At 43.8% G+C, this 25,692-nt stretch overlaps 1 protein-coding gene across 1 annotated transcript; it reads right to left on the bottom strand.

The window, feature by feature from the left end:
* Nucleotides 1-1,701: 1,701 nt before the first annotated feature.
* On the bottom strand, nt 1,702-25,003 carry LOC138949136 (uncharacterized). Its single transcript, XM_070320898.1, has 11 exons — nt 24,658-25,003; nt 17,631-17,823; nt 16,417-16,662; nt 15,356-15,535; nt 13,798-14,040; nt 12,886-13,052; nt 11,994-12,123; nt 11,059-11,274; nt 9,897-10,808; nt 8,931-9,209; nt 1,702-8,410 (listed from the first exon to the last, which is right to left on the bottom strand). The coding sequence occupies exons 2-11, from the start codon at nt 17,670-17,672 to the stop codon at nt 7,562-7,564; spliced, it is 3,264 nt and encodes a 1,087-aa protein (XP_070176999.1). The 5' UTR covers nt 17,673-17,823; nt 24,658-25,003; the 3' UTR covers nt 1,702-7,561.
* Nucleotides 25,004-25,692: the final 689 nt, after the last annotated feature.

Raw genomic sequence — 25,692 nt, 5'->3', positions numbered from 1 at the left:
GTTCTGATGTTCAACACAAGGAAAGGAGACAAGAGAAGTAAACGACCCACATCTTCAAGGTCATTTCACTCAACGTCGAGGGAAACACCACTGGCCAGAAAGAGAAAATGTAAGTTTTACGCCCTCACGGCAAAGCCATTAGGGGCATGTTACACGGAAAATCGGCCTTTGTATGAAAATAAAAAATAAAAATGCAGGGGGGGGGGGGGTTGTAGACCGCTGGCTGCCGGCTGCTAGAGGAGACCTGAAATGAGCTAGGGACCGGGTTGGGTCGTCTTGGGTCAGTGCTGAAATGGTTACAGCGCCTCTACCGACTGGGCAAACTCCCCACCCAATATGTTGGGGTCAAGAAGTTCCATGGAGGGCGGGGGGTATGGAGTAACACATAGTGTTTTGCTCAGAACATTCCCACCCAAGCAGAGCCGCGCTAGGGGTACGCATTACCGTGGAGCTGGCAGTCAGTGCTACCAAATGTCGTCTGTGTCTACCACTCGGTGGTGACTTAATGTGGGTTTATGTAAGCAGATGCCAGCGCAAGCAATCTGATGCAGAGTCAGGAGGCGGTTTGGTACAAGAGAACCTTAGAGGCCACAGCCTCGGCCGTCTAAGGGATCTGTGTGTATGGAGGCACATTTGGTTTCTGAGGTTCAAGCGGAGCTGTTGCATCTGCTCCCAAGTTCCCGTCTCTCAGGAGGCGTTTTTGGTATGGAAGCAAACCTGTAGGTTGGGGCCTCTGCCTCTGCCTTTCAGGATGCCAGGACTACAAAATGTGTGTCTGTGGATCTGTGCTGTGCTGGGTCTGCTGCAAGCACACTAGAACCAGCTCGCAACAGTTGAGGTGAACAGATTGGTGACCAAGACCATCATCGGTATCTCTCCGAAGGATGGGTGTGGGCGGAGAAAGTCTCCCAGACTAAGGGCATTCTCCCCTCTGTAGCGGATGAGACTAGCCATCTCTTCCTTGAGAGTGTCACAACCTTCAAACACGTGTTTGAGGTGTCCAGTCTTGCCACACTGACAGACTGCCTTGTCCCAGTAGATGCGGCTGCTGACCGTGCGCAAGCGACGCAACAGGCTCATGGGTCTCGGGGGTAGTGGGAGGTGGTGCCCTTTCCTATTGTAGGGGAGGTGTATCCATCCTCTCTCTTCACATGTTTGTGACAGAGTCTGCTCTCTTTCCTCTCTTTTTAGCTTGGCTAGCAGCAGTTTGGCTTCCTGGCAGGAGAGCCGAACGTCTGTCATTCAATCAATCAATCAATATGAGGCTTATATCGCGCGTATTCCGTGGGTACAGTTCTAAGCGCAGGGATTTACTGTTTTATTTTTTATTTTTATTTGTTTTTTTATTTTTTTTATGCAATTTATATCGCGCACATATTCAAGGTGCAGGGATTTATTTATGCCGTGTGAGGTGAAAATTTGTAAAATTGCAGTTTAGCTGTAAGAGTTCTCACGGTCAGAGGAGGGGGGGGGGGGGTAAGATCTAGGGCAGAGGGATGGGAACGGAAGAATTAGGAAATCTGACAGTTGACGGCTAGCAGGGGTAGCGGCGGGGAGGGGAGGGCAGGTAGAGTGCGGATGGTGGGTATGCGTGGGCGTGAGAAAGTAGTCACTGAGGAAGGGAGGGTGAAACTCTGGAACTGGAGGGAACTGAGGGTTAGTTGTAGGTCACTCAGTCGCCAGCCGCGCTACAGCAAAGCAGCAATTTCAATTCAATTTTTATTGAGTATCGTAGCAGCTAAATGGAATTTTTTTACACAATACATCACGCATTCACATCGGCCAGCAGATCGCAGCCATTTCGGCGCATATCCTACTTTTCACGACCTATTATTCCAAGTCACACGGGTATTTTGATGGACATTTTTATCTATGCCTATGCAATTTTGCCAGGAAAGACCCTTTTGTCAATCGTGGGATCTTTAACGTGCACACCCCAATGTAGTGTACATGAAGGGACCTCGGTTTTTCGTCTCATCCGAAAGACTAGCACTTGAACCCACCACCTAGGTTAGGAAAGGGGGGAGAAAATTGCTAACGCCCTGACCCAGGGTCGAACTCGCAACCTCTCGCTTCCGAGCGCAAGTGCGTTACCACTCGGCCACCCAGTGGTTGACATAGCCGCTGGCCATATATGTATATACTGGCCTTCTTTAATACCTCAGAACAAGGCAGAAGGAAGTCATGTGCTCCTGTGGCGGCTCATGCTACAGAAGTGACATCCAGGCCTGATAAACATCGAGATAGACGGAAGTTCTGTATTGTTGTTTGCGGGAAAGTAAGGTAAGTGATATCAAGCTCATGATCACTCAAAATGCGTGTCAAGCGATTTAGTGATCTTGTTACCTTTCCAATGGATACATTGTTTACTCTGATAAGCAGATATGGATCCATCAAACATTGCTGTTTTGCGAAAGTTTGAGAAGATGTCGCGTAGGCATCGTTTCCCTTTTCGCGAGTTAAACGAACAACACGCGCCCCGAAACCGAGTTTACAATTTGGTGAAAGATGTATTTCTTTCACTGTGAACATGAGACTGCGTGCTTTTGTGTGTTTAATTGTCGCAGGGGATACTAAAAAGGATGTGTTCTTGCTCTGTTTTGCACTTTTACTAACTTGCTAATTTTGTGTGCGATTTTAGGAAATGATGCTTTATTTTTTATGACGAGTATAATCGTGATGATTTAATCAAATTGTCATCCTCTCATGCCATTAGGAATACTAAAGGGCTTTCTTTTTCTCATTTTGCAAACCTGATTCTGACAGAAACTGGCAGTATAGAGACTTTTAGAAATGATGCGTTTCTTTTTATGAAGAGTATAGGTTTGAAGGTCATGACCTTTTCCGATCAGTTGTGTCATCCTCTTATTCGATAGAGAATGTAAAAAGGTATATGTATGCCAATTTTGGTGCTTTGTTCAATGATATGCAGTATCCTGCCACGAGTCCCCAGACTAATCAGTCGTTTGCTAGACTATGCTGGACAGTGTGAGCACCTGCGAATTTGAACGGGAGTACGCAGACGGTCACCATCGAGGAACAACATAATGGTCTGTTACTGGTAATACCAAATTCATCTGTACATACCACATGTGACAACATCAAATTCATCGTAAAGTGCCCACACAAATCTGGCCTTGAATCGAGACCTACATTTCGAGTCAATCACGGACCATGCAGCAACCAAAAACAGTTCTTTGTACAAAAAATGATCACATTTTAAACAAGACTGAGAATAGCGTAGTCATTAGTACCGATCATTAAGTAAAGAATTTAACATGTTCTATAATGTATACCATAATTATACCATAACCATAATCAGTTTTGATTACAAAGGATATCATTCAGCACATAAATCTCATTGTTATGTAAACTTTCAGTATGCACAAACGGAATACGATATGATTAGAAAGTCTGACCATAATGGCAATATTCAGCCAGTACAAGTAGTCATTTTGCAATTCAAAAAGAGTTCAGATAATCTGGTCGTTTACTGAAATAATAAGGTAAACAGTACAAAATAAAGTAAAAACTTATCAGGTCACTTTATAAATGCATAACAATCTCACCGAAATACGATGTTTCATGATATGAACTGAAGTTTACTTAGAGAGTCATATATATATATATATAAACATGTTAGAATAAATCAAAACTGATTTTATCTTTTGGATGTGGAGAACATCTTTAATGTTTCAACGCCTTCAAGAATGTACCCAAGTTGCAGCATTTTAACAACACGGGGATTATACAAGTGGAATGTTATCAATTTGAGGCGAAAAGTAAGAGCAAGTTAATTCATGTACACTCCTTCACATGAAAACAGCTCTGCTGACTATCTAAGATCTGCACATGCTTTTTACATGAGATAATGATGTTATTGTCAGTCAAGAAACAAATTCATCTAAAAATTCCTCACTCTACACAGAAATGTTCAAAGCACTTGATTGTTGGTATGTGTTTAAATGGAAGAATGGTACTTTTCCCGTGTAAAAGCCTGGCTAGCACTAACACGGGGACCTAAATCGTTTACACGGGAAGGTATGTGCTTTTAATGACAAACGATACCGACTGAACAAACCAAGACTTCTCTTCTTGACGCTGTATTCCAAAGTGACATCTCTGACGTCAAAAGCGAAACAAGTTGGAGAAGATGTCATAATACGTCACGTAAACAATGTGTCACTTCTCCGAGGAACTGACAAAGAATTTCAAAAAAGAAGTCTGTCTCAGTGACTCCTTCATATCAACAGAAGAAATTGGATAGTAAGGTCACCGCCAGGCTGTGCATGTGTCTGTGTCGGATGTCATTAATACCGTGTCCCACAAGGTTGGTCCTACTTGATTGACTTGCCATCGTTCTTGCGAGCGACATGGAAGATTTTCTATGCTAGGTAGAAAATTCTGTATCGTAAGTGTTTGTCTGTCTGTCCGCTTTAAAGACCCTTTGGGTGGAAGTACCGTGATTGTAATGTTTTGTTTTGTCATCAATCAAACGTTCCCATAGCTTACCATTATTGCAGACAGCCTTTTGCGTGATTCTCAGTTTGTTGACAAAATGAATGTGTTTTGGGAACAATATATGAATGATCATTCCGAGGACAACCCCCACGACAAATGGGATTTCTGTAAAATTCAGATAAGGGAATTCTGCATACGATTTAGTAAAAATAAACATAAGCATTGATAATAAATCTATGTTGCAAAAGCAACTTAACGAAACAGATAAGAAATTGTCAATTGATACAAAAAAATCAGGATTTGTTAATACAAAGAGAAAATTTCAAGCACAAACTTGAAATATTCAATATTCAAGAAGCAAAGAGTGCACAAGTAAGATCTCGAGAAAGATTTATTGAACTGGGTGAGAAAAACACTCGCTACTTCTTGAATCTTGAAAAGGTAAGAGCAAACGTTATAAGATAATGGACAAATTAATGGATGATTCCGGGAATATGATTACATCACAAGAAAAAATAATGAAAGAGCAAACAAAATTTTACCACGATGTATTTGGAAAAAATATTGATTTAGACGAAAATAAAGCTGAACGTGAAGTTGATGGATTGAATATCCCACAGTTAACACAAGAACAGAAAGTTGACATGGACCGTGAATTTACTATTGAAGAAATTGGCAGAGCATTACAGTTATTAAGGAACGGATCATCACCAGGTTTGGACGGGCTTACAGCTAGTTTCGTGACGTTGTTTTGGCCGAGCCTAAAGACGATGGTTTTCAATTCTCTACAAACATCCTTTCAAGTCGGTGAGATGTCGACTACAGAAAAAAGAGCAGTTATTTCCTTACTCCACAAAGGAAAAGACTTACCACAGGACAGCCTAATTAATTGGAGACCAATTTCGCTAACAAATACTGACTATAAAATATTTGCAAAGTGTTTAGCAATTCGCCTCGCATCTGTCATTACTGATATTATTTCAGAAGATCAAGTCGGTTTTATTAAAGGGAGAAAATCAAGCGATGTTATTCGATTGATTGATGACGTAACAGATTTTATGAATCAGAAAACTGAACCAGGCATTTTACTTGCCCTTGATTTTTCACGTGCTTTTGACAAAATTTCCAAAGATTATATATATTGGGCATTTAGAAAATTTGGTTTCGGTGATAACTTTTTGAATTCCGTAAAAATGTTAACGAATAATACCACAAGTTGCATCAATTACATGGGATGGATCTCTGAGGAATTCGACGTATTGACCGGAATTCGTCAGGGGTGTAATTTTTCACCGATGGCCTTTGTCCTTGGCCTTGAACTTTTAGCCATTAAGATACGCAGTGACCCGAATATAAAAGGATTAAAATTCCCGTCATTTCATTCAAAAACCAATGTGGAATATATTTTAAAATTGGCAATGTATGCAGACGACGTAACAATGTTCCTTAAAGATAAACACGATCTCCAACAAGCACTGTTAATAGTAAAACAGTTTTCATGTATTTCAAATTTACATCGGAATGAAAATAAAACAGAGGCAATGTGGCTAGGATCCATGAAGAACAGTCTTGAGCAATACTGTAATATAAGATGGAAAAAACAGTTGAAAATTTTGGGTATAATCTTTAGAAACGATATCGGTGCTTCTGACATTGAAGAGAATTGGTCAGTACGGTTTGATAGAATTGAAAGAATTGTTGGAATGTGGTCAAAACGGAATTTAAGCATAAGTGGTAAATTGTCTATAATTAAAACTTTTTTGATATCCCAGTTTGTATATGTTTTGCAGGCACTCTCTGCACCGACAAAAGTGCTTGATAGATTAAATACTATCCTTTTTAGATTTTTGTGGAAACGGAAATACTCAAATAGTAAAGCTTTTGAAAAGGTGAAACGAACAGTTGTATGTAATAAAATAGAAATAGGCGGTATTAACATGATAAATATGCATGATATGCAGACATCCTTTTTGTTATGTTGGGCAGCCAGGTTACAACAAACAGATTTTGCAAATTGGCAATTTATTCCAAGACATTATTATGAGGTTCTTGGAAGCCAGCTGTGTTGCTTTAAATCAACTGCCAAACCGAAACAGTTTATTAATCTGACCAGAGTTAAATAAAAATTTTGGCAACAAGTTTTAAAAATATGGATTGAGAACAGATATTTTGTTCAAAAAGAAAGTATTTTTGATCAATGTTTGTGGAATAATGCAGATATTATTTTTTAGAAAGAATGTGTTGTGTTTTGATAAATGGATTGAAGCCGGTGTGAATTGTGTACGTGATGTATGGATAGACGAACATATTGTGTCATTTGAACATATTTGTGCCATTGTCGGATATAGCGCCACAAGGCTGTTTGAGTACAACGCTTTGCACACAGCCCTCTGCGCGCGAGCACTGCGAGACAACACAGTTAAAGAAGACGCGGGTGACGAGCCTCCTGCGACCTATTTTCAGGGCATGCTAAATAACCCTTCCTCGAAGAAGTTTCGTGCGATATATATATACATTGTGGACATAATGTGGGTTGGAAATGGCAGCCATTTGCAGCGAATAGTCAAGCTTAATTAAATCAGGATATACTGCAGAATAGCCATGACTAGAATCTAATAATTGCCATTGAGTAATGAAAGCGTACCGGTGCATGCTAGACTGTCACAGACAGCAGAACCTCTCAACAAACAGTTGGACTGGTGATGTCAGCCATGCAGTTGTCACAGCCCCCTTAACTATCTCTCTCCCAGCGTCCAGTGGTGGTGTGGACGAGAAAGTGCCAGAACTCAGTGGGTCCTAAGCGCTGTGTAGGTTCGGTTGAAATTGTGGTTTGTTTGCGATTTTTACTAGTGCTTGGTTCCCTTCCAGTTAAACACTATTTTGTGCATACTACCCCTGAAACCCATGTGCATCATGCTCGAGCAGGCGGGTTGGGGGTAGGAGTGGTTCACTATTTCGTGCACACTACCCCTGACATCCATGTGCATTATGCATGTGCAAGCGGGTTGGGGGTAGGAGTGGTTCACTATTTCGTGCACACTACCCCTGAAACCCAAGTGTATTATGCTCGTGCAGGCGGGTTGGGGTAGGAGTGGTTGACTCAAGGAACGAGCATGATGAGTTGTGACAGACAGCGAGAGCCCGCCACAAACAGGTTGGACTTGTCCCAGTTACTGTACCGCCTCACGTCCTCCTCCCGCCACCACAAGTCGGAAAGGTCAACGCCTGACCTCGACCGTGACCCATCCCCCGTCTTTGCAGGCGTCGTTGGATCGCCACAAGATTCTGGGCTTCTGTGGTTGGATGTTGTCTGGTCTGAACCTTCAGTATTCTGATTTACACAAACACGGCTTGTCGTTCCCTCCCCAATGTTCAGCCCCGAGACCGCCTGGTTTAATGTTCCCTGTTCACCCAAGCCTAACTCATAATCAGGTTGCGGAGGACAGACACTAGGGATGGACACTGTTCGCTCAGGGATGTTCAGTTCTGAGGGCGTCTTTGTTGACAGCGCTCGTTCAACATCGTCAGGCACTGAGTCAGTCCTTGGACTTCTCACATTAGAGGTGCTCAGTGCTCTCGCAGCAGCAGCAGCAGCAGCAGGAGGAGCAGCAGCAGCAGCAGTAGTAGTATTCACATGAGGACCGGACACAATTCTCTCAGTGGTAGAAGTGGTAGCAAGCTCACACAACGCCCCAGATTTCACTCCCTGTACCGACATCAGGTTGTGCAGCGTGGTGGGTTCCCACACTTTGGGTTGGTCTCTGGGGACGGAGCGGAGCCCTGGGGCTGGGATCTCCCTGACGTGGGGGTCGGGTAGCCAGGGCGTGTCCCCGGGCAGGTAGACGACCACCTTGTTCTCCAGGCCCTGGTAAGCGTAGCACCAGGCCGCCAGCACGTCTTGCTTCAGCTCCAGGTCATACAGGCTCCAGCACGGCAGATCCTCGATAACCTGCGGGTGCGAAGAAACGAACGAATTTTATTACTCAAAGATGAAGAATTTAAGCTGACAATCTATCCCTGCTAAAACTACGACGTAAAAATGGAGACCATCAAACCACGAACAACGGTAATGAAGAAGTGGTGAGGACTTTGCACTCAGATCATAACCCATGCAGGCATGCCATAGATTTTCGTTAAACACAATAGAGGCGTGAAGACTATTCCAAGAAAGGTAGAAGGTCTGAGCTACATATGTACTCAGCATCAGATATTGATACCACCAGCACCACCACCACTACTACATGTACCATCAGTGCCATCACCATCACCATCATCATCATCATCATCATCGTCATCATCATCGTCGACGTCCTCCTCTTCGTCGTCATCATCATCATCATCATCATCATCATTGTCATTGTCATCATCATTGTCGTTGTCGTCATCAGCATCAGCATCATAATCATCAACATTATCACCCACCAAACGCATACCACCAAGATGCACACCCCACCCTAGCCAACACACACCTTGACAGGTAAACCAGCCTGACGCAGAGCGACAATCAAGGGGCAGGTGGTGAGGTACGCCATGTAGTGGTTGAAGTCCTCTCTTGTCGTGTCCAGAAAGCCCCGCGCATCGGGCTCGTACAGGTGACGAGGGATGTTGACCAGTATCACCACATCGCTGCACAGCAGGCTGCCGGACTCGCGTGACGCGCCAGGGGTCAGCGACAGACCCTCGGTCAGTAGCGAGGTCAGCTGATCGGCACATAGCGTGCACTCTGTGATGGACACCTGGGGGTGGCTCTGGGGAAAGATTGAAGAAAAATGCTGTTGTTTTTAAGACAAGAATGTATGTCTTGCACTTGCTCTCACTCTTACGGCAAGTGGTCAGCAGCAAAGTCAGCTTACACTCTGTGATGAACACCTGGGAGTGACCGTGGAAAGAGGGAAGACATTTTTTAACACGTGCTGTCCGTCTTACGCGCACTGACACTGACAGACGCTTGGTCACCCTGAGAAGCAAGGTCAACCGAGCGGCACACAGCGTTCGCTATGTTCTAGACACCAGACAGAAATAACAAGATTCATGTTTTGCAGGTGCTGTCAGGCGGAAGGCCAGGTACCAAGGGGAGGGAAAGCGGTCATAGCCAAAGATCAAAGTGAGTAAGGGTTACTTATGCTTCACCAGTTTTTCAGCACCTGTAAAAAGTAACAAGTGAAAAATTAAGAAGCCATGAGAGTAAACGTGGCAGAAATTACTTTCAAGCACGTGAAACAAGCAGTTAATAATTATTTAAAATGGGATCAGCGACTTTGGTCTACTATACAGTTTCTAAAATTCAGGCAAGATTTTAACAGAACAACAATGGCACATGATGTGTTAACGCAGCGGGTTCATCCTCTCAACTTGGCAGCGTTCCCTTAAAATACACTTTAAATTGAAACACATTATTTACAATGTGACAGAAGCTCTTCCAGCGTGTGACGTACCTGGTGACGCACAGAGAGAGGCGTCAGGCCCGGCGTGTAGACACCAGACGAGTCGGTGTTGAGTCTGTAGCGGGTCATCCTCCGCTCGTCCCAGTCCACGGCGTGCAGCACTTTCTGCACCAAGGGAGGGCAGCGCAGCACGTGGAGCAGGTCCGCCTGTTCGAACCCCGGCGGGTTGCGGCTGTAGAGCCCCGCACACCAAATGTGGCAGCCCGGGAACCCTTCGTTCAGCACGTCCAGCACGTCGCTCCAGTACTCCTTGACGTAGATCTCGTCCACCACGAACATGACGTCATCCGGTTTGACGTCATCGGGCAACCAGTGACGGATTTCGGCCTCGAATTCTTCCTTGTTGAACGAAGGCCGGTCTATGTCGACGTCGACGGAGTTAACGCGGTCGGAGAAGTCCATCTCCGTTTCCTGGGCTTTCCTGTTTGCTGTCGGCGACCCGTGAGCTTTTCTCGACGAGGGGGGCGTTCCTAGGTCTTTCCTCGGTGACGTGGGTGTGTCCTCCAGTTTCGTCGACACCTCTGGTCTGCCTTGCTTTTTCTTGGAAGCCTGTTTCTTCTTTTCCGCCTTGGACTGTGATGGGGCAGTATCCAAACGTTGTCTTGCGGGCGGGAGGGGGTCGACTGGTCTCGACAGCGACGGAGCGGTGTGGAGCCTCTTCCTTGCTCGGGGAGAAGTGTCGAAGGATTTAGATTGCGACGGGGGAGTGTCCAGTCTTCTTCTTGGTTGCAGGGAAGGGTGTGGATCTTTGCTAGGTGTGGTGATACGTCGTTCAGTAGAAGGAGATGCGCTGTTTGGTCTTTCTGAGGAAGGTTGAATCTCTTTGGCTTTTTCTGCTGACTGGGGCGTGTCTTCTGCTGCGTGTCGCTCCTCCCCTTTCTTCTTCTTCCCTTTCGATCTAGCCTGTGTGAACAGTAACAGGGTATTCAATGCAGTACACAAAGTGAGTGATGAACAGACTTACTTTTGAAAAACCATGGAGCCAACTTTTTTATAATATTGAATTTTCTTATTTCATGACACTGCATTTGCCCTTTTCGTTAAAAAATATACCCCAAAATCACTATAATGTAGAAGTACAAAACCAGACATGACTTTTTCATCGTTATTTCCCAGCGTTTGAACAAAAAGGAATAAAGGGGATTTCCATTACCTTGCCCTTTCCCAGAGGCACACGAAAGCGAGCCACACTCTCTCTGATGAAATGACCAATGGCACGCCCCGCCGCGCCTCTATACATATTGATGATGATCACGTGACCTCCCTGTCGTACAAACTGGCGAGCGCGCAGAACCAGAATGACAGTCTTCCCTGATCCCGGCGGTCCACTCAGATATCGTCTTTGGCAATTCGCTGACAAAATGTGCAACTGAAATAGTAAACAACACAACTATTATCAAAAGCTGAACTTCTGCACTGGTTAAATGCACTGTTAACGGACCAAGGGAGTAACTAATTTGGAAAAAAAATACCGCATTACATTCACTCTCACTGCCATTAACATACAAACAAAAAATCAACTAACGATATGGTTGTTTTAACAACGGCGAGTATTAGGAGTCAGTTTATATCTACATGTATAATAACTGCGACCGCATTGAAAGTGTACTGGAAAATGCCGTTAACATGAACAACATGATCGCCAGAACCATCCACAAAAAGAATGAATCCACAGTGACATAACGTACGTAGCATGAACACCAGCCATTCAAAAACGAAGTGTGTCATCTGGTTTGCTTTTCTGAAAGAGTCGTGCCTCACGTCTTCGTCTTCTTCTTCATTTCTCTCTCTTGAATGCAGCCTTTCTTTGTGTTTAATCTTCGCTTGGTATCGACATTTCCAAATTCACTTTGTGTTTATTTCTGCTTTGTCCAACTTAAAATGGTCCGCTATTAAAAGACTATGCTTGAGTAGGGTTCCCAACATCACATCTGTACCTTTGTCACGATGCTGTATTTGAATATTGTTTTGTTTTCTAATTTCAATTTCAATTTCTTTATCATCCCATTGCTGGTAAATTCGGGTTGCTCCCTCACAGCGGAAAGCTAGCAGCAAGAAGACCATCAACTTTTGAAGATGTCTACCTACCTGGTGCTCGTTAAGCAGGATACGTCGAAACATCATGCTGCACACGTCAACGGCGTCTGACGTCACACGCACTTCTTTGCGCAGGTTGTTACCTGTGTACACCTCCACTGCTGACAGCATGCCCACGTATCTGTTGTGCCAAAGTTGTTAGCAATCATACGCATTTTCAGTCAGTTCACTCACACGTTAAATTACATGGTAAACTTACCAAGTTGAATTTATTATGACTTTAATGATCGAAGTCATTAATTAGTTTTTATTAAGATTAAACAGACTAAAAAACCGGATATGACGTCATCAAAGACATTTATAAAATGTTTAAAACAAACTTGTCTGGGGTATCCTCTGGAAGAATTTGTACCTAAAGTTTCATGAAAATATGTCGAGTAGTCTTCTGGTAATCGCTCTGCTCGGACACAGACAGACAGACAGACAGACAGACAGACAGACAGACAGACAGACGACAGACAGACAGACAGACAGACAGACAGACAGACATACATGTATCAGCAAAGTTTATTCAGGATATAGTGATACATAGTATACAGAAACACATTATTTATCTCCTGAAAATGGACACATATTTACACCTCGTATTCCATGCATACTTCACCATGCTCTCATGGACAGACTGTGGCCCCTACACTTCAAGCACGTGTCTATTTTAACATACACAGTTTAATACGAATAAAGTACACACACACACACACACACACACACACACACACACACACACACACTCACACAGACAGACTGACACAGACAGACATAATGTGTCACATACACCACCACTCTCGTCTCCATTCCCAGTCTTTATTAAAACATTTTATCAAAACTTTACTTAATGTAAAAAACATAACTTAGGAAACGTCATATTACGAAAAGTACTTACCTACTTACAAGATCCTTCATGAATGACGTCGACAACTTCCCATCAATTCCAGCAACGTATTTATTCCACCACGTCATCAGTGACGTCACCTCCATGTCAGCTTCCGGTGTTGCAGGATCTCTGGGAAGAGGAAGGTCGTCTTTGCACAGGAATACAACACCCTTTGTCTGAAATGTAAAGATAGCCAGCCGTTCAACGCCTCGTATCTTCAACTTTTGTTGTAAGCAAGGTAAGGTTTTCCTTCAACAAATTCTACTTGTTTTGTTCAACTTGGCATGCAGAATGAAGTAGTCTAAACTGAAAATCCAACATGAGTATATCATCTTACTTCTGAAGTTATTAGAATCCAGGTGTCTCCTAACTATGCAGGTTTTCCGCATTCTTCTCATACGTAGTACTGAAGCAATCAGTTGCTATTTGTCTCCACCAACCACACCGCCACCCCCACCCCAATCCCATCCTCTCACACACACACACACACACACACACACACACACACACATACACACACACACACACACACACACACACATACATATATACATATATATACACACACGCACACACACACACACACACACACACACACACACACACACACACACACACACACACACATTCACACTAAAGTTCATACCATCTGTGGGTTTTCAATAAGTCCCTTAATCTACTGTGAAAAAAGGATTCACATGAGAAAATAGAACACATGACTTTTTGTCTTAAAAAAACACCAATGACAGGTGTCAAAATGCTGTACATGCCAACACGACGCAACTGGCCAAACCACGAGAATGGCTGTGTTCTGTATTCCTACAAATTAACGTTTCACTTGATTCTTGAAGACTGAAGCATCAGAAGTCTTTTTGTTGCAGATGGTCCCTTAGAACTACAAATTGGTCACAAGTGTCTTACATGTTCAGCCTCTTCTGAAGATGGGTCCAGGTCGGCGGGCGGCCAGAACGAGGCTATTTCCTGGTGCGTCAAGTTGGGCAGCGCCACCACGCGGGTGACGTGACAGGAAGGGGTTTCCGGCATGTCGTGCAGCACCCAGCGCAGAATGTTCTCGTCCTTCCTCAGCTGCTTGCCGCCCAGCACGATCCGCTTGTGAACCTCCGCCTCCGTCCGCGACTCGGCGTTGTCCCCCACTGCCTTCACCTGGCCAGGGGGAAATACAGTCAGATGTATGTACACACACACAATGAAATTAAAAGTCTGGCGGCATTGTCCCCAACTGCCTTCACCTAGCCAGGGGGAAATACAACCGTGATATTGGTTGCACAAGCAAGACGTCGTTGTACCCTTCCCAGTCCATCTTTCAAGCTTGGTGATGAATCATTCGTATAAAGATGACAGTGTGGGCGAGGAGCTGGATCAGGATGCCAATGCCACTCACATTCCACTCCTTAAAGATCACACACATGTATAAACATAACACCATAAGGCAAGTGGACAAGCAAGACTCACCTGTATGAACATGACGTCATAAGACAGTCGGACAAGCCAGACTCACTTGTATGATCATGACGTCATAAAACAGGAACACACGCGAGACTCACCTGTATGATCACGACGTCATAAGACAGTCGGACACGCCAGACTCACCTGTATGAACATGACGTCTCAGGACAGGTGGACACGCCAAATTCACCTGTATGATCATGACGTCATAAGACAGGCGGACACGCCAGACTCACCTGTATGAACATGACGTCATAAGAGAGGTAAACACGCGAGACTCACCTGTATGAACATGACGTCATAAGAGAGGTACACACGCCTGACTCACCTGTATGAACATGACGTCATAAGAGAGGTACACACCAAGACTCGATCACCTGTATGAACATGACGTCATAAGACAGGTTGACACGCGAGATTCACCTTAAGAACATGACGTCATAAGAGAGGTACACACGCGAGACTCACATGTATGATCATGACGTCATAAGAGAGGTACACACGCCAGACTCACCTGTATGATCATGACGTCATAAGACAGTCGGACACGCCAGACTCACCTGTATGAACATGACGTCATAAGAGAGGTACACACGCCAGACTCACCTGTATGATCATGACGTCATAAGAGAGGTACACACGCGAGACTCACATGTATGAACATGACGTCAAAAGAGAGGTACACACGCCAGACTTATCTGTATTATCATGACGTCATAAGCGAGGTACACACGCGAGACTCACCTGTATGATCATGGCGTCATAAGAGAGGTACACACGCCAGACTCACCTGTATGAACTTGACGTCATAAGAGAGGTTCACACGCCAGACTCACCTGTATGAACTTGACGTCATAAGAGAGGTTCACACGCCAGACTCACCTGTATGAACTTAAGAGAGGTTCACACGCCAGACTCACCTGTATGAACTTGACGTCATAAGAGAGGTTCACACGCCAGATTCACCTGTATGAACTTGACGTCATAAGAGAGGTTCACACGCCAGACTCACCTGTATGAAGACGACGCCGTGAGCGGGGTGCAGGAGCATGATGTCAATGTCCCCCCTGTTCTCCACGTCATCGGGCAGGGCGGGTGAGAGGTGGGGGTGGTGGCGCACCCACCTGAGCATGTTGTCGTACTCCAGCCCGCTGATCACGAACAGGGGGTGCGTCAGTCGGGGGCTCAGCAGCTGTGTGGGGAGGATAAGGTAAGGTAAGGTAAGGTAAGGTAAGGTAAGGTAAGGTAAGGTAAGGTAAGGTAAGGTAAGGTAAAGGGTACGGTGAGATCAGATCAGATCAGATCAGATAAGCTGAGCTGAGCTGAGCTGAGCTAAGCTAAGCTAAGCTAAGCTAAGCTTAGATAAGACAAGACAAGGTAAGAAAAGATAAGATTAAATAAGATAATGTAAGGTTAGGTCAGAGCAGAGCAGAGCAAATAGAGCAAAAGATGTTTTTTGATGCTTTATTCATTGTGTTGTGCAACTGTGTTGGAAAGACCTGTGGCCGAGGTCTTGTCGGCTACGTAGCGGCTTTACGCATATGCGCAGTCTACGGACACCGTAAGCTATAAGATGAAATCGTGGTGGGCATGACGCGAGCGTAGCGCAACTTGCGCCGCTACGTTCACCGTAAAGTTACGACAGCTCCCCCCCCTGTCGTAAACCTTTGCGCAGCACGCGTGAGGCGAAAAAACATGGCGGGCAGCACGTTATTTTTCGGATGCTTTTGCGGCGGAACTTTAGCCGTCAACGGATGTTGCTGAACAGATCCTCATTGCTTTGCTTCTTTTTTTCTAGCAAGGTGTGGATTTCAACTTCACTAAAATGTCCGCCGCGGTGCTTTGGAGCTCCAGCTTCGACAACGTGATAAAGAACAAAACGAAATTTAAAGTCAAAACCAGACTGCAAATATTTGACGTACACTGAAGAATATTTGCTACACGTTATTTTCAAACCTTTGCCTCTCTAATTATCAATCAATAAATGCTACAAATGCTTTGCCAGCCAACGCTCTATTTTCGATCAATCAAATAAGTAAAAAGCCAACGTCAGGCTGCTGAATGTTAACTTACACTGAAGGTCCTGGTGACAAGACTGTGTGCCTTCTCTCCCTTTGGGGAACTCTTCTGTGGGTCCTGCAAGACTTCAGCGCCCGCCGCTTGGTTGTAGCGCATGCTGTGCTTGTGCACGAACAGGGGCGGAACCACGTAACTGCGCATGCCCACATCCGGGTACAGGCGTTCCGCGTGCTCTCGTGCCCACTCCACGAACGCCTTGACCTTGTCCCCATTGTAGACGACCTTGAAGGCTTCAAGACTCTGTGGGAAGAAAGCACTGAGGTGTGCACATATTTCACTTTTGATATGGCTCTTTTACCAGCTGGTTTTTGTTTAGAAAACAGAACTGTTCTATTTTGTATTTCAGCATTATAAAGCGTTTAGATTATTTAAGGGTCTGCGCCAAAAAACACCACATCATTATCATTATCAAATATGTTATCTATACTCGCGTGTTTATCCTTATCCTCCTGATTCCCGTTTGAAATAAGACACATCAAAGACACATCAAAGACACATCATTTCTTCTACAAAACAATTTACTTACGAATTTACTGACACTGACTCACTAAAACAATTGCATTTACGACGCACGCTAGGTCAACATACAAAATGGGAAGGGCCACACATTCCTAGCACTGTACGTGTAGGCCTATATTATTGTCAAACTATCTGGGAACATTACGACCTTGGCTGACTCAACGTGTAATTTATTATTGTTCGAGTTCCAGTTTGTTTGTTTCTTTCTGTCTTTGCCGGTCTAACTTGAACTATACTGCTTGTTCACTCCTACCGATTTACCTGATATGTCTTGTTTTCTTTTGTCTTGGTTTGGTGTTGTTGGTGTTGTTGTTGTTGTTGTTGTTGTTGTGGTGTGTTTTTGTTGTTGCTGATACACAATACAATACGATACAATACAATACAAAACAATGCAATACAATACAATACAACACAACACAATACAATACAACACAACACAACACAATACAATACAATACAATACAATACAACTCTTCTTACTTGTCCCCAAAATGTACAATATAATACACTTCAATTCAATTCAATGGAAATCAATTATATATAAATCTTAAAAGAGGCAGTCATGCAGATGTTTTGGTAGTTGCTGTGGTTTATATTTGCATTTTATTTTTATTTGGAGGAGGGGGAGAAGGGTATAACAGATCAGAATGTCTAACGACCCACATTACCATGTCTGTGTCAATGCTTACCTCTAGTTCTTGCCGAGCCCCTTCTGGTTCCGCGGCGGCCATGACAACAGCAGTTGTCTGCCCCTGAGTGTTCACTTCCGTTTTGCCATAGGGGTCAGTGTGGAGGTCACGAGGCGGTCATGATGGCGCAGTGGATGCTGAGGAAAGGCGAGTGCAGCTACATCTGTTACAGCCCACATCTCCTTGGGTGGTTCTGTTACATGTTTGTAAACATATTATTTACACAATTAAATTACAATATTCAAACTGGTTCGCTGATCATAACAGCTGAACTTGGGACTATTCGTTGGTTCATTCGCATATGAACAAACATTGTTGTTTCGTTGTGTGTTGAGTAGTGTGTTGTTTTAACCAGTTTCTCCATACATATCTTCATCTTTATGTTGCACGGCACCCGGCATCAACACCCCCCCCCCAAAAAAAAAAAAAACTACCCACTCCCACCCCCCCCCCCAAAAAAAAAATTCCACCCCCCACTCCTACCCTGCTGGCACGTCTACTACTTTACCATAACAGATATATGTAACAAGAAGATATCTCTCTCTGTCTCTCTGTGTCTGTGTCTGTGTGTGTCTTCTCTCTCTCTCTCTCTCTCTCTCTCTCTCTCTCTCTCTCTCTCTCCAGTGTCTCTCTCTCTGTCTTTCTCTCTTTCTAAGTCTCTGTCTCTGTCTCTCTCTGTCTCTCTGTCTCTCTCTCTGTCTCTCTGTCTCTCTCTCTCTCTCACTCACTCTCTCTCTCCGAGGCTCCCCCTCTTTCTCTCTCTCGCTTGGGCCGGACTAGGAGCTCTTATCACCGTGCACGCCACAAAGTCAGTCACTGCCACGTCATGATACAAAATAGATACGTCAACCTAATATGTACACTGAAGCGCAGGTGTACACCAAGCCAGGCCGCCCTTCTCCTGACAAGTCATCATCAGAGGCTCCGCTCACATATGTAACTTCAGCAGGACCGACGACGCACTGCAGATTATCCCAGCCCGCTATTACGTTGCATGAAAGGAAAACAGGCCAAGTACTCGTCATAATCCCTATCGCGGCATATATAGGGGGGAATAGGACCGACACACGCATTTTGCCCTGTAAAGTATTACTCCTATCCAGAACAAAAGCGTTTTAAATGCGCAGTTATGCTACTGAGGGAAAGAACTAGATCGGCCCGACAGTATGTGGCAGTAATAAGACATTAATTTGTCCCCAAACAGGTTGAAACTGCGCAGTTAGGCCTAGAGCAGATAGACTAGGTCCTGTCCCATTTAATGAAACACACCGATCTGTTAAACACACTCTTTGTGCAAGTCTCTCTCTCTCTCTCTCTCTCTCTCTCTCTCTCTCTCTCTCTCTCTCTCTCTCTCGTGCAGTCTCTCTCTCTCTTTCTCTCTCTCTCTCTCTCTCTCTCTCTCTCTCATGCAGTTTCTGTCTTTCTCTCTCTCATGCAGTCTCTCTCTCTCTCTCTCTCTCTCTCTCTCTCTCTCTCTCTCTCTCTCTCTCCCCCTCTCTCTTTCTCATGCAGTCTCTCTCGTGCAGTTTCTCGCTCTCTCTCATGCAGTCTCTCTCTCTCTCTCTCTCTCTCTCTCTCTCTCTCTCTCTCTCTCTCTCTCTCTCTCTCTCTCTCTCGACAATGTCAATAAAATACACAACTTACCTTCTGACTTGCAACAATTCCAACAGAGTTGAAAGTGACTGGGACAGTCTTATGCAAACGACGTACACGAGCATAAAAACGACTCGAAACGTAAAAAGAGCCCTCTCTACCTCCCCCTCTGCGCTGAAATACACAACTATCCTTGACATTGCAGAGAACAATAGCAAAAGGGTTTAAACTAACTAGAGCGATCGTATACACTAACGCAAGAGAGCACGGCGACATTGAACCTTTAACATTCCAAGCTGATATGAAACCATGTCAAGGTTAATTCCCCGCTTGTAAAATGCAAACAGCGAAGATTTAAACTAAATACAGAAATGGACAAGAAGAGATATTGAACGCTGAGCGGAACAGGCCTGGATTGTTTGTATACCTGTTTGGCTCGCTGTGTGTGTGTGTGTGTGTGTGTGTGTGTGTGTGTGTGTGTGTGTGTGTGTGTGTGTGTGTGTGTGTGTCGTTCTTATGAACAAACGATGTTCACCTTCAGCTTTCATCTGATTCAAATAAAGTGTTATTAATTTAAATTACTACTGCAACGCTATGACTGCTCCATTAATTAATTAAGTCGTGTGTCGGCCTATTCCTTATTGCATAACGGAGACAGCACGGAGCCTCAATGTACGCGGGAACACAGAAAAGGTCACACAGTTCGCTTGGGCGCGGCATGTCACGTGTTTGTTCACATCTCGCGCTGATTTAGTGTACGTCAGTCTTCATCCAACACGGCATCTTTTATTGCACAGGCGCCAGAAGAAGAAGAAAATTAAATGCGCTTATAAATGTCTTCACATTAAACGCAGATTTGGGAATCTTTGTTGTAATTCAGATTATTCATGTGCATGAAAAAGAAAAATCAAACTAGGCTTATGCGTGTTAATTAGAGGTACGTAGCACCTTAACCATGCATTCCTTGTTGTCAATGTTAGCGGTCATTCACTCCACATGTTTGGCTTTTACAAGGGATAAGCATTCTTCAAACAAACACATGTAAAAACCAACAGCCTGACTTCTTTTTGAGCAAACGTTGGGAAGTTTTTGTTGAACAAATTTTCTTTTCTATTTTAATGTATTCATTTTGTATGGACAATAACGTGTTGTTATTACTATGGTCAAGTTAAAGCCGCCTAACCGTGTCAATCTGCCACAGTTCATTCAGCAAAAAGAAAGCTGCCACCCGTTGATTCTTGGTATGTTTCTAGTGAAAGGATGCGAAGATCGGGAGGAATTATTCTGCGAGTACGAAGATTTGATTAATGGCCTCCAGATGCGCAACTGACACTCACACCCTCCATCCAGCAAGTGTCTGGAACTGTTTAGATAAATCTTTGATTACTGGACCGAGAAAAAAGGGGAAGTCACTGTTTCGTTCACTTTCGTGTCTTCGTGTGCCAGAACTCAGTGTGTGTGTGTGTGTGTGTGTGTGTGTGTGTGTGTGTGTGTGTGTTTCAGTGCTTTTGTGTGCGTATTTGTGTGAGTCCATGTATGTTTGTATTTGTGTGTAACAATTGTATGCATTATTTTACACTGTTCTAAAAACTCATATTCCGAGCAGTTATAACTTTTGTCAATGTATCATGTATCCATTATGCTGCCCAGAAGGAACAGAAGGAAAAGTGTTACCCATGTATACAAGCAATTTTTATCCACCACAAATTAAACATCTGGGAAATAAGATTTTTGTAAACGAAAGTAAACAACCAAAGGGTATTTCTTTGGGCTTTATTAGCCTGTAAAGAGAGGTAAATCTTTTGTATTCGATTTATTGACCTTCTGACCAACCCGCCCCAACCCATCCTTTTCACCCATTTATAATAAAGTGCAGCATAAAAAATATGGTCTCAATAGCTACTACGATGATAATCAGAAAATGACGAAGAATAAGACGAAAATGTTTTTGGATCGTTTTATAAAAAAAAAATTAATTACAATTTTTTGATTTTTAATGACCAAACTCATCAATTAATTTTTTAGACTCCAAGCTGAAATGCAATACCAAAGTCCGGTCTTCGTCGAAGATTGCTTGGGCAAAATTTCAATCAATTTAATTGAAAAATGAGGATGTGACAGTGCCACCTCAACTTTTACAAAAAGCCGGATATGACGTCATCAAAGACATTTATCGAAACATATGAAAAAAGTGTCTGGGGATATCATTTCCAGGAAATCTCATGTAAAGTTTCATGAAGATCGGTCCAGTAGTTTACTCTCAATCGCTCTACACACACACACACACACACACACACACACACACACACACACACACACACACACACACACACACATACATACACCACGACCTCGTCTCGATTCCCCCCTCTAAGAAGAAAAACAACAAGTCGCGTATAAAGGCGAAAATACCACATTTAGTCAAGCTCAGTCGAACTCACAGAATGAAACTGAACGCATTGCATTTTTTCCGCAAGACCGTACACTCGCAGCATCGTCTGTCCACCGCTCGTGGCAAAGGCAGTGAAATTAACAATCCAGAAAAGCGCGGTTGCGGTTGTGCTGAGGAGGGTAGCACGCTTTTCTATATCTCTATTCTTTTTAACTCTCTAAACGTGTTTTTAATCCAAACATATCATATCTATATGTTTTTGGAATCAGGAACGGACAAGGAATAAGATGAAATTGTTTTTAAATCGATTTCGGAAATTTAATTTTAATCATAATTTTTATATTTTTAATTTTCAGAGCTTGTTATTAATCCGAATATAACTTATTTATATGTTTTTGGAATCATAAAATGATGAAGAATACGATAAACGTAATTTTGGATCGTTTCATAAAAAATAATTTTAATTACAATTTTCAGATTTTTAATGACCAAAGTCATTAATTAATTTTTAAGCCTCCAAGCTGAAATGCAATACCAAAGTCTGGCCTTCGTCGAAGATTGCTTGGCCAAAATTTCAATCAATTTGATTGAAAAATGAGGGTGTGACAGTGCCGCCTCAACTTTTACAAAATGCTGGACATGACGTCATCGAAGACATTTATCGAAAAAATGAAAAAAGTGTCTGGGGATATCATACCCAGGAACTCTCATGAAAAATTTCATAAAGATCGGTCCAGTAGTTTACTCTGAATCGCTCTACACACACACAGACACACACACACACACACACACACACACACACACACACACACACACACACGCACAGACAGACAGACACACACACACCACGACCACAGGCACTCGTCACGAGGTGGGCGTGGCCTATGTCTTGGCTGTCACTTGTGATGGACGGGGGTCTTTTCTTATGGTTTATAGTAGAAGTCTTGAGAGCGCACAGGCCCCGCCCATTTTGATCCCGACCCGCTCGTGACGAGTGCCTGTGACCACGACCCTCGTCTCGATTCCCCCCTCTATGTTAAAAAATTTAGTCAAAACTTGACTAAATGTAAAAACAGTCCGATTCATTCCGACGCTGGTTATGTAAAGGCGCGTAAAGCTCGTATCTCCTCTTTTACTATAGGTAGGAATCTAAATTGCCATACACCGTAGATAATCCAATTCCAAGCTACACACCAAATGTAAGTTCAGTCTACCCATAAGTACCAGAGATAATATTATGATTTAAGTTTGGCAGACAGACAAACAGACAAACAGACAGAGCAAAACCTATACACCGCCATATAAGGCGGCGTAACTAACTATAAACATGCAACAGAAAAACGACAATACGCATTCGTAGCTTCAACAGACTAGCTTCTGATTTAACGCTCTGACAGGCGCCTGGAAAAGGAATTGTATATGCATATCTCTCAATGTAATGCGGCATCTGTCCAGGTTCAGGCACTAAAGACGACAGAAAAAGCTAGAATCAACAGTCAAAAGTATGTAAGTCAACACAGTCTTCAATCATGTATTCCTTGTCACGGCTTCAAAAGTTTTCTGGCGCCTGTAATTAAAAATAAAACCCAACGCAGAAAAAAGAAACTTAAAAGGGCGTCCGCCCAGAACAGTGTTTATTGCCTGTGTCGGACCAGCCTGACACCCAATATGGAGTAAATGTATCTAAACAGAAAGTAGTCATGTATAAATGTGGTCGCTGAGAGTTTCTAAACTGTTACAGAGACACTGTGTTGACGTAAAACACTCAAAACTACAGACCGAGGCAGGACACTGACACGGACAGATAGAAACAGACAGAAGGACAGACGGAGACAGGCAGGCAGACAAGCATACAAACAGACAAGCAAGCACAACTCGGTCATGCAGACCTTATATATAGATAAATACAGACAAACCGGTAGACAGACAGGCGAAAGGACAAACTCATACAGATAGGCTCACATCGGACAGACAGGCAGAAAGACTGACATACAAACATGAGCAAACAGAGTCGACTCGGACTACAAGAGAGACAGAAAGAACAAGAAATTCCTCCGAGGTAGGAAAAACACCCCCGTCCTTACCATTCTCACTGCCACCAACTGAGAAGGTTATTTCCCTTTGGCCATTAATATGTCCCTCTATAAGTCCTTGTAGAATCTTAATCCACCAATAACTCCCTAACCGTGTGTTTGACTGGTCCCAATTTTTGTAAGGACCGTCTCAGGAATGTATAGAACCTGTTCACCAAGTTTGGTGACGATCGGTCCGTTCATTCTTGATATCTATATGCGAACACAAACACACAAACACACAAACAAACAAACAAACACATCGACCGAATCCTATACACACCCCTATACCGGGGGTGTAAAGACATGAAAGACCAAGCAAGCCAAGGCGGTGACAGACTTCAGTGAGACAACTCCAGACCATACCGATAACAGACAGGCAAAGTGCAAAGTTGAATTCAAAATGGCTTGCACATATGGCACGATGTGCGTGTCTGTTTGTCTTTTCAAGTTTGTGTGTGTCGGCCGGTGGGGCGGGTGTGTGTGTGTGTGTATGTGAGTGAGTGTAGTTTGGTGTGAGTGTGTGTAGGCTATGTGTGCCACATGTGTGCCACGGTGTGTGTGTGTGTGTGTGTAGGTGTGTGTGTGTGTGTGTATGTGAGTGTGTGTGTGTGTGTCTGTCTGTGTGTGTCTGTCTGTGTCTGTCTGTCTGCCTGTGCGTCTGTGTGTGTGTGTCTGTCTGTCTGTGTCTGTCTGTCTGTGTCTGTCTGTCTGCCTGTGTGTCTGTGTCTGTGTATATGTCTGTCTGTGTCTGTCTGTTTGTGTCTGTCTGTCTGTCCCTCAAACCGTGCTAGACACAAAACAGTATTCATGGCAAACATTCTTGAGATGCTATCGTGAACACACCTTGGCAACCGCGGGACCGCACATCATCACAAATTAAACACGCACAACCATTTCCACACTCTCACTGATTCACTTCATAATTAATCAGAGCTCAGACACACACGGGCAAAACCTCACTGCCTACCTTCCCAGCGGTCATTGTACTCCAGTGTCTCCAGTGAACTGAAGCGGTCACATCTTATCGGTCATATTATGTCCATTGAAAAGTCTGAGCCTCTGACATGGAGTATAGCACATATGCACAGTCGGCGGCGCACACACACACTGAGATGAATGCTTACATAAACAGCCAACGAGATTTTCAGCTCCGCATAGTGACGTTTGTATCACACACGCACACAGACACAGACATGCTGTCTCTCTCCCTCTCTCCCTCTCTCCCTTCAAGTCTCTCTCTTTCCCTGGCTCTCCCACTCTCTGTCTTTTCCACCATCTCATGTGAACCGTGATTCCGTTCACATTGTGGCAGTCTGCACACACACTGGACGTAATTATGGCGGAAAATTAAGCAACAGTCAAGTTATACTGACACAAACCACAGGCGTCTGAATCACACTCTCTCTCTTGGTCGATCCCGACTATGCACTGTGATTATTACAAACTCACGAGCGTTGGCATCATACACTCTCTCACCACTCCTATGCATAATTATATGCACTGCGCATCCTTCGTTGTCTGCCCGCAGTGTGAGTGGACGAACAACAGTATCCACGTACACACTGACGGGCACAGGTGCTGGCCCTATCACAGATGCCAGCGTAAACATGGCATACCCCATATATTTTTTGATTCAGGAAACGATAGAGAATACAACGACATTATTTTTTAATCTGTAACAAAATCGTCAATCCTAATTTGAATTTTGAGAATTTTCAGTTTTTGAACTTCCAAGCGCAGCTGAAATGCAACCCCATAGTCCGGACTAGGCAAAGATTGTTTGACCAAATGTTCAATCAATTCCGGATTGAAAAATGAGGTCGTCACAATTCCGCCTTAAAGGTACTGAACTTGTCAAATCCAGGTGCACGGAGCCCCTGGGGCTTTTAGTCATACCTCAGGCAGTTATCCGTTAGAAGAACTACCAAGTTTCATTGACTTGCACCCAAAGAGTCAAGAACTGCGATTTTTTTACGAATTAATTTCGTACTCGGACCCGGCT

This window comes from Littorina saxatilis, linkage group LG15, assembly GCF_037325665.1.
Source record: "Littorina saxatilis isolate snail1 linkage group LG15, US_GU_Lsax_2.0, whole genome shotgun sequence".
Lineage (NCBI taxonomy): Eukaryota > Metazoa > Mollusca > Gastropoda > Littorinimorpha > Littorinidae > Littorina > Littorina saxatilis.
This window is presented reverse-complemented; position numbering and strand designations above follow the sequence as displayed.

Coding starts and splice junctions, on each gene's coding strand:
- LOC138949136 (XM_070320898.1), bottom strand. CDS start 17,672: ATGGCCGCCGCGGAACCAGAAGGGGCTCGGCAAGAACTAGAG. Junction 16,663..17,630: donor GGGCTCGGCAAGAACTAGAG/GTAAGCATTGAC, acceptor TTCTTCCCACAG/AGTCTTGAAGCCTTCAAGGT. Junction 8,411..8,930: donor AGGCTGGTTTACCTGTCAAG/GTGTGTGTTGGC, acceptor TCGCACCCGCAG/GTTATCGAGGATCTGCCGTG.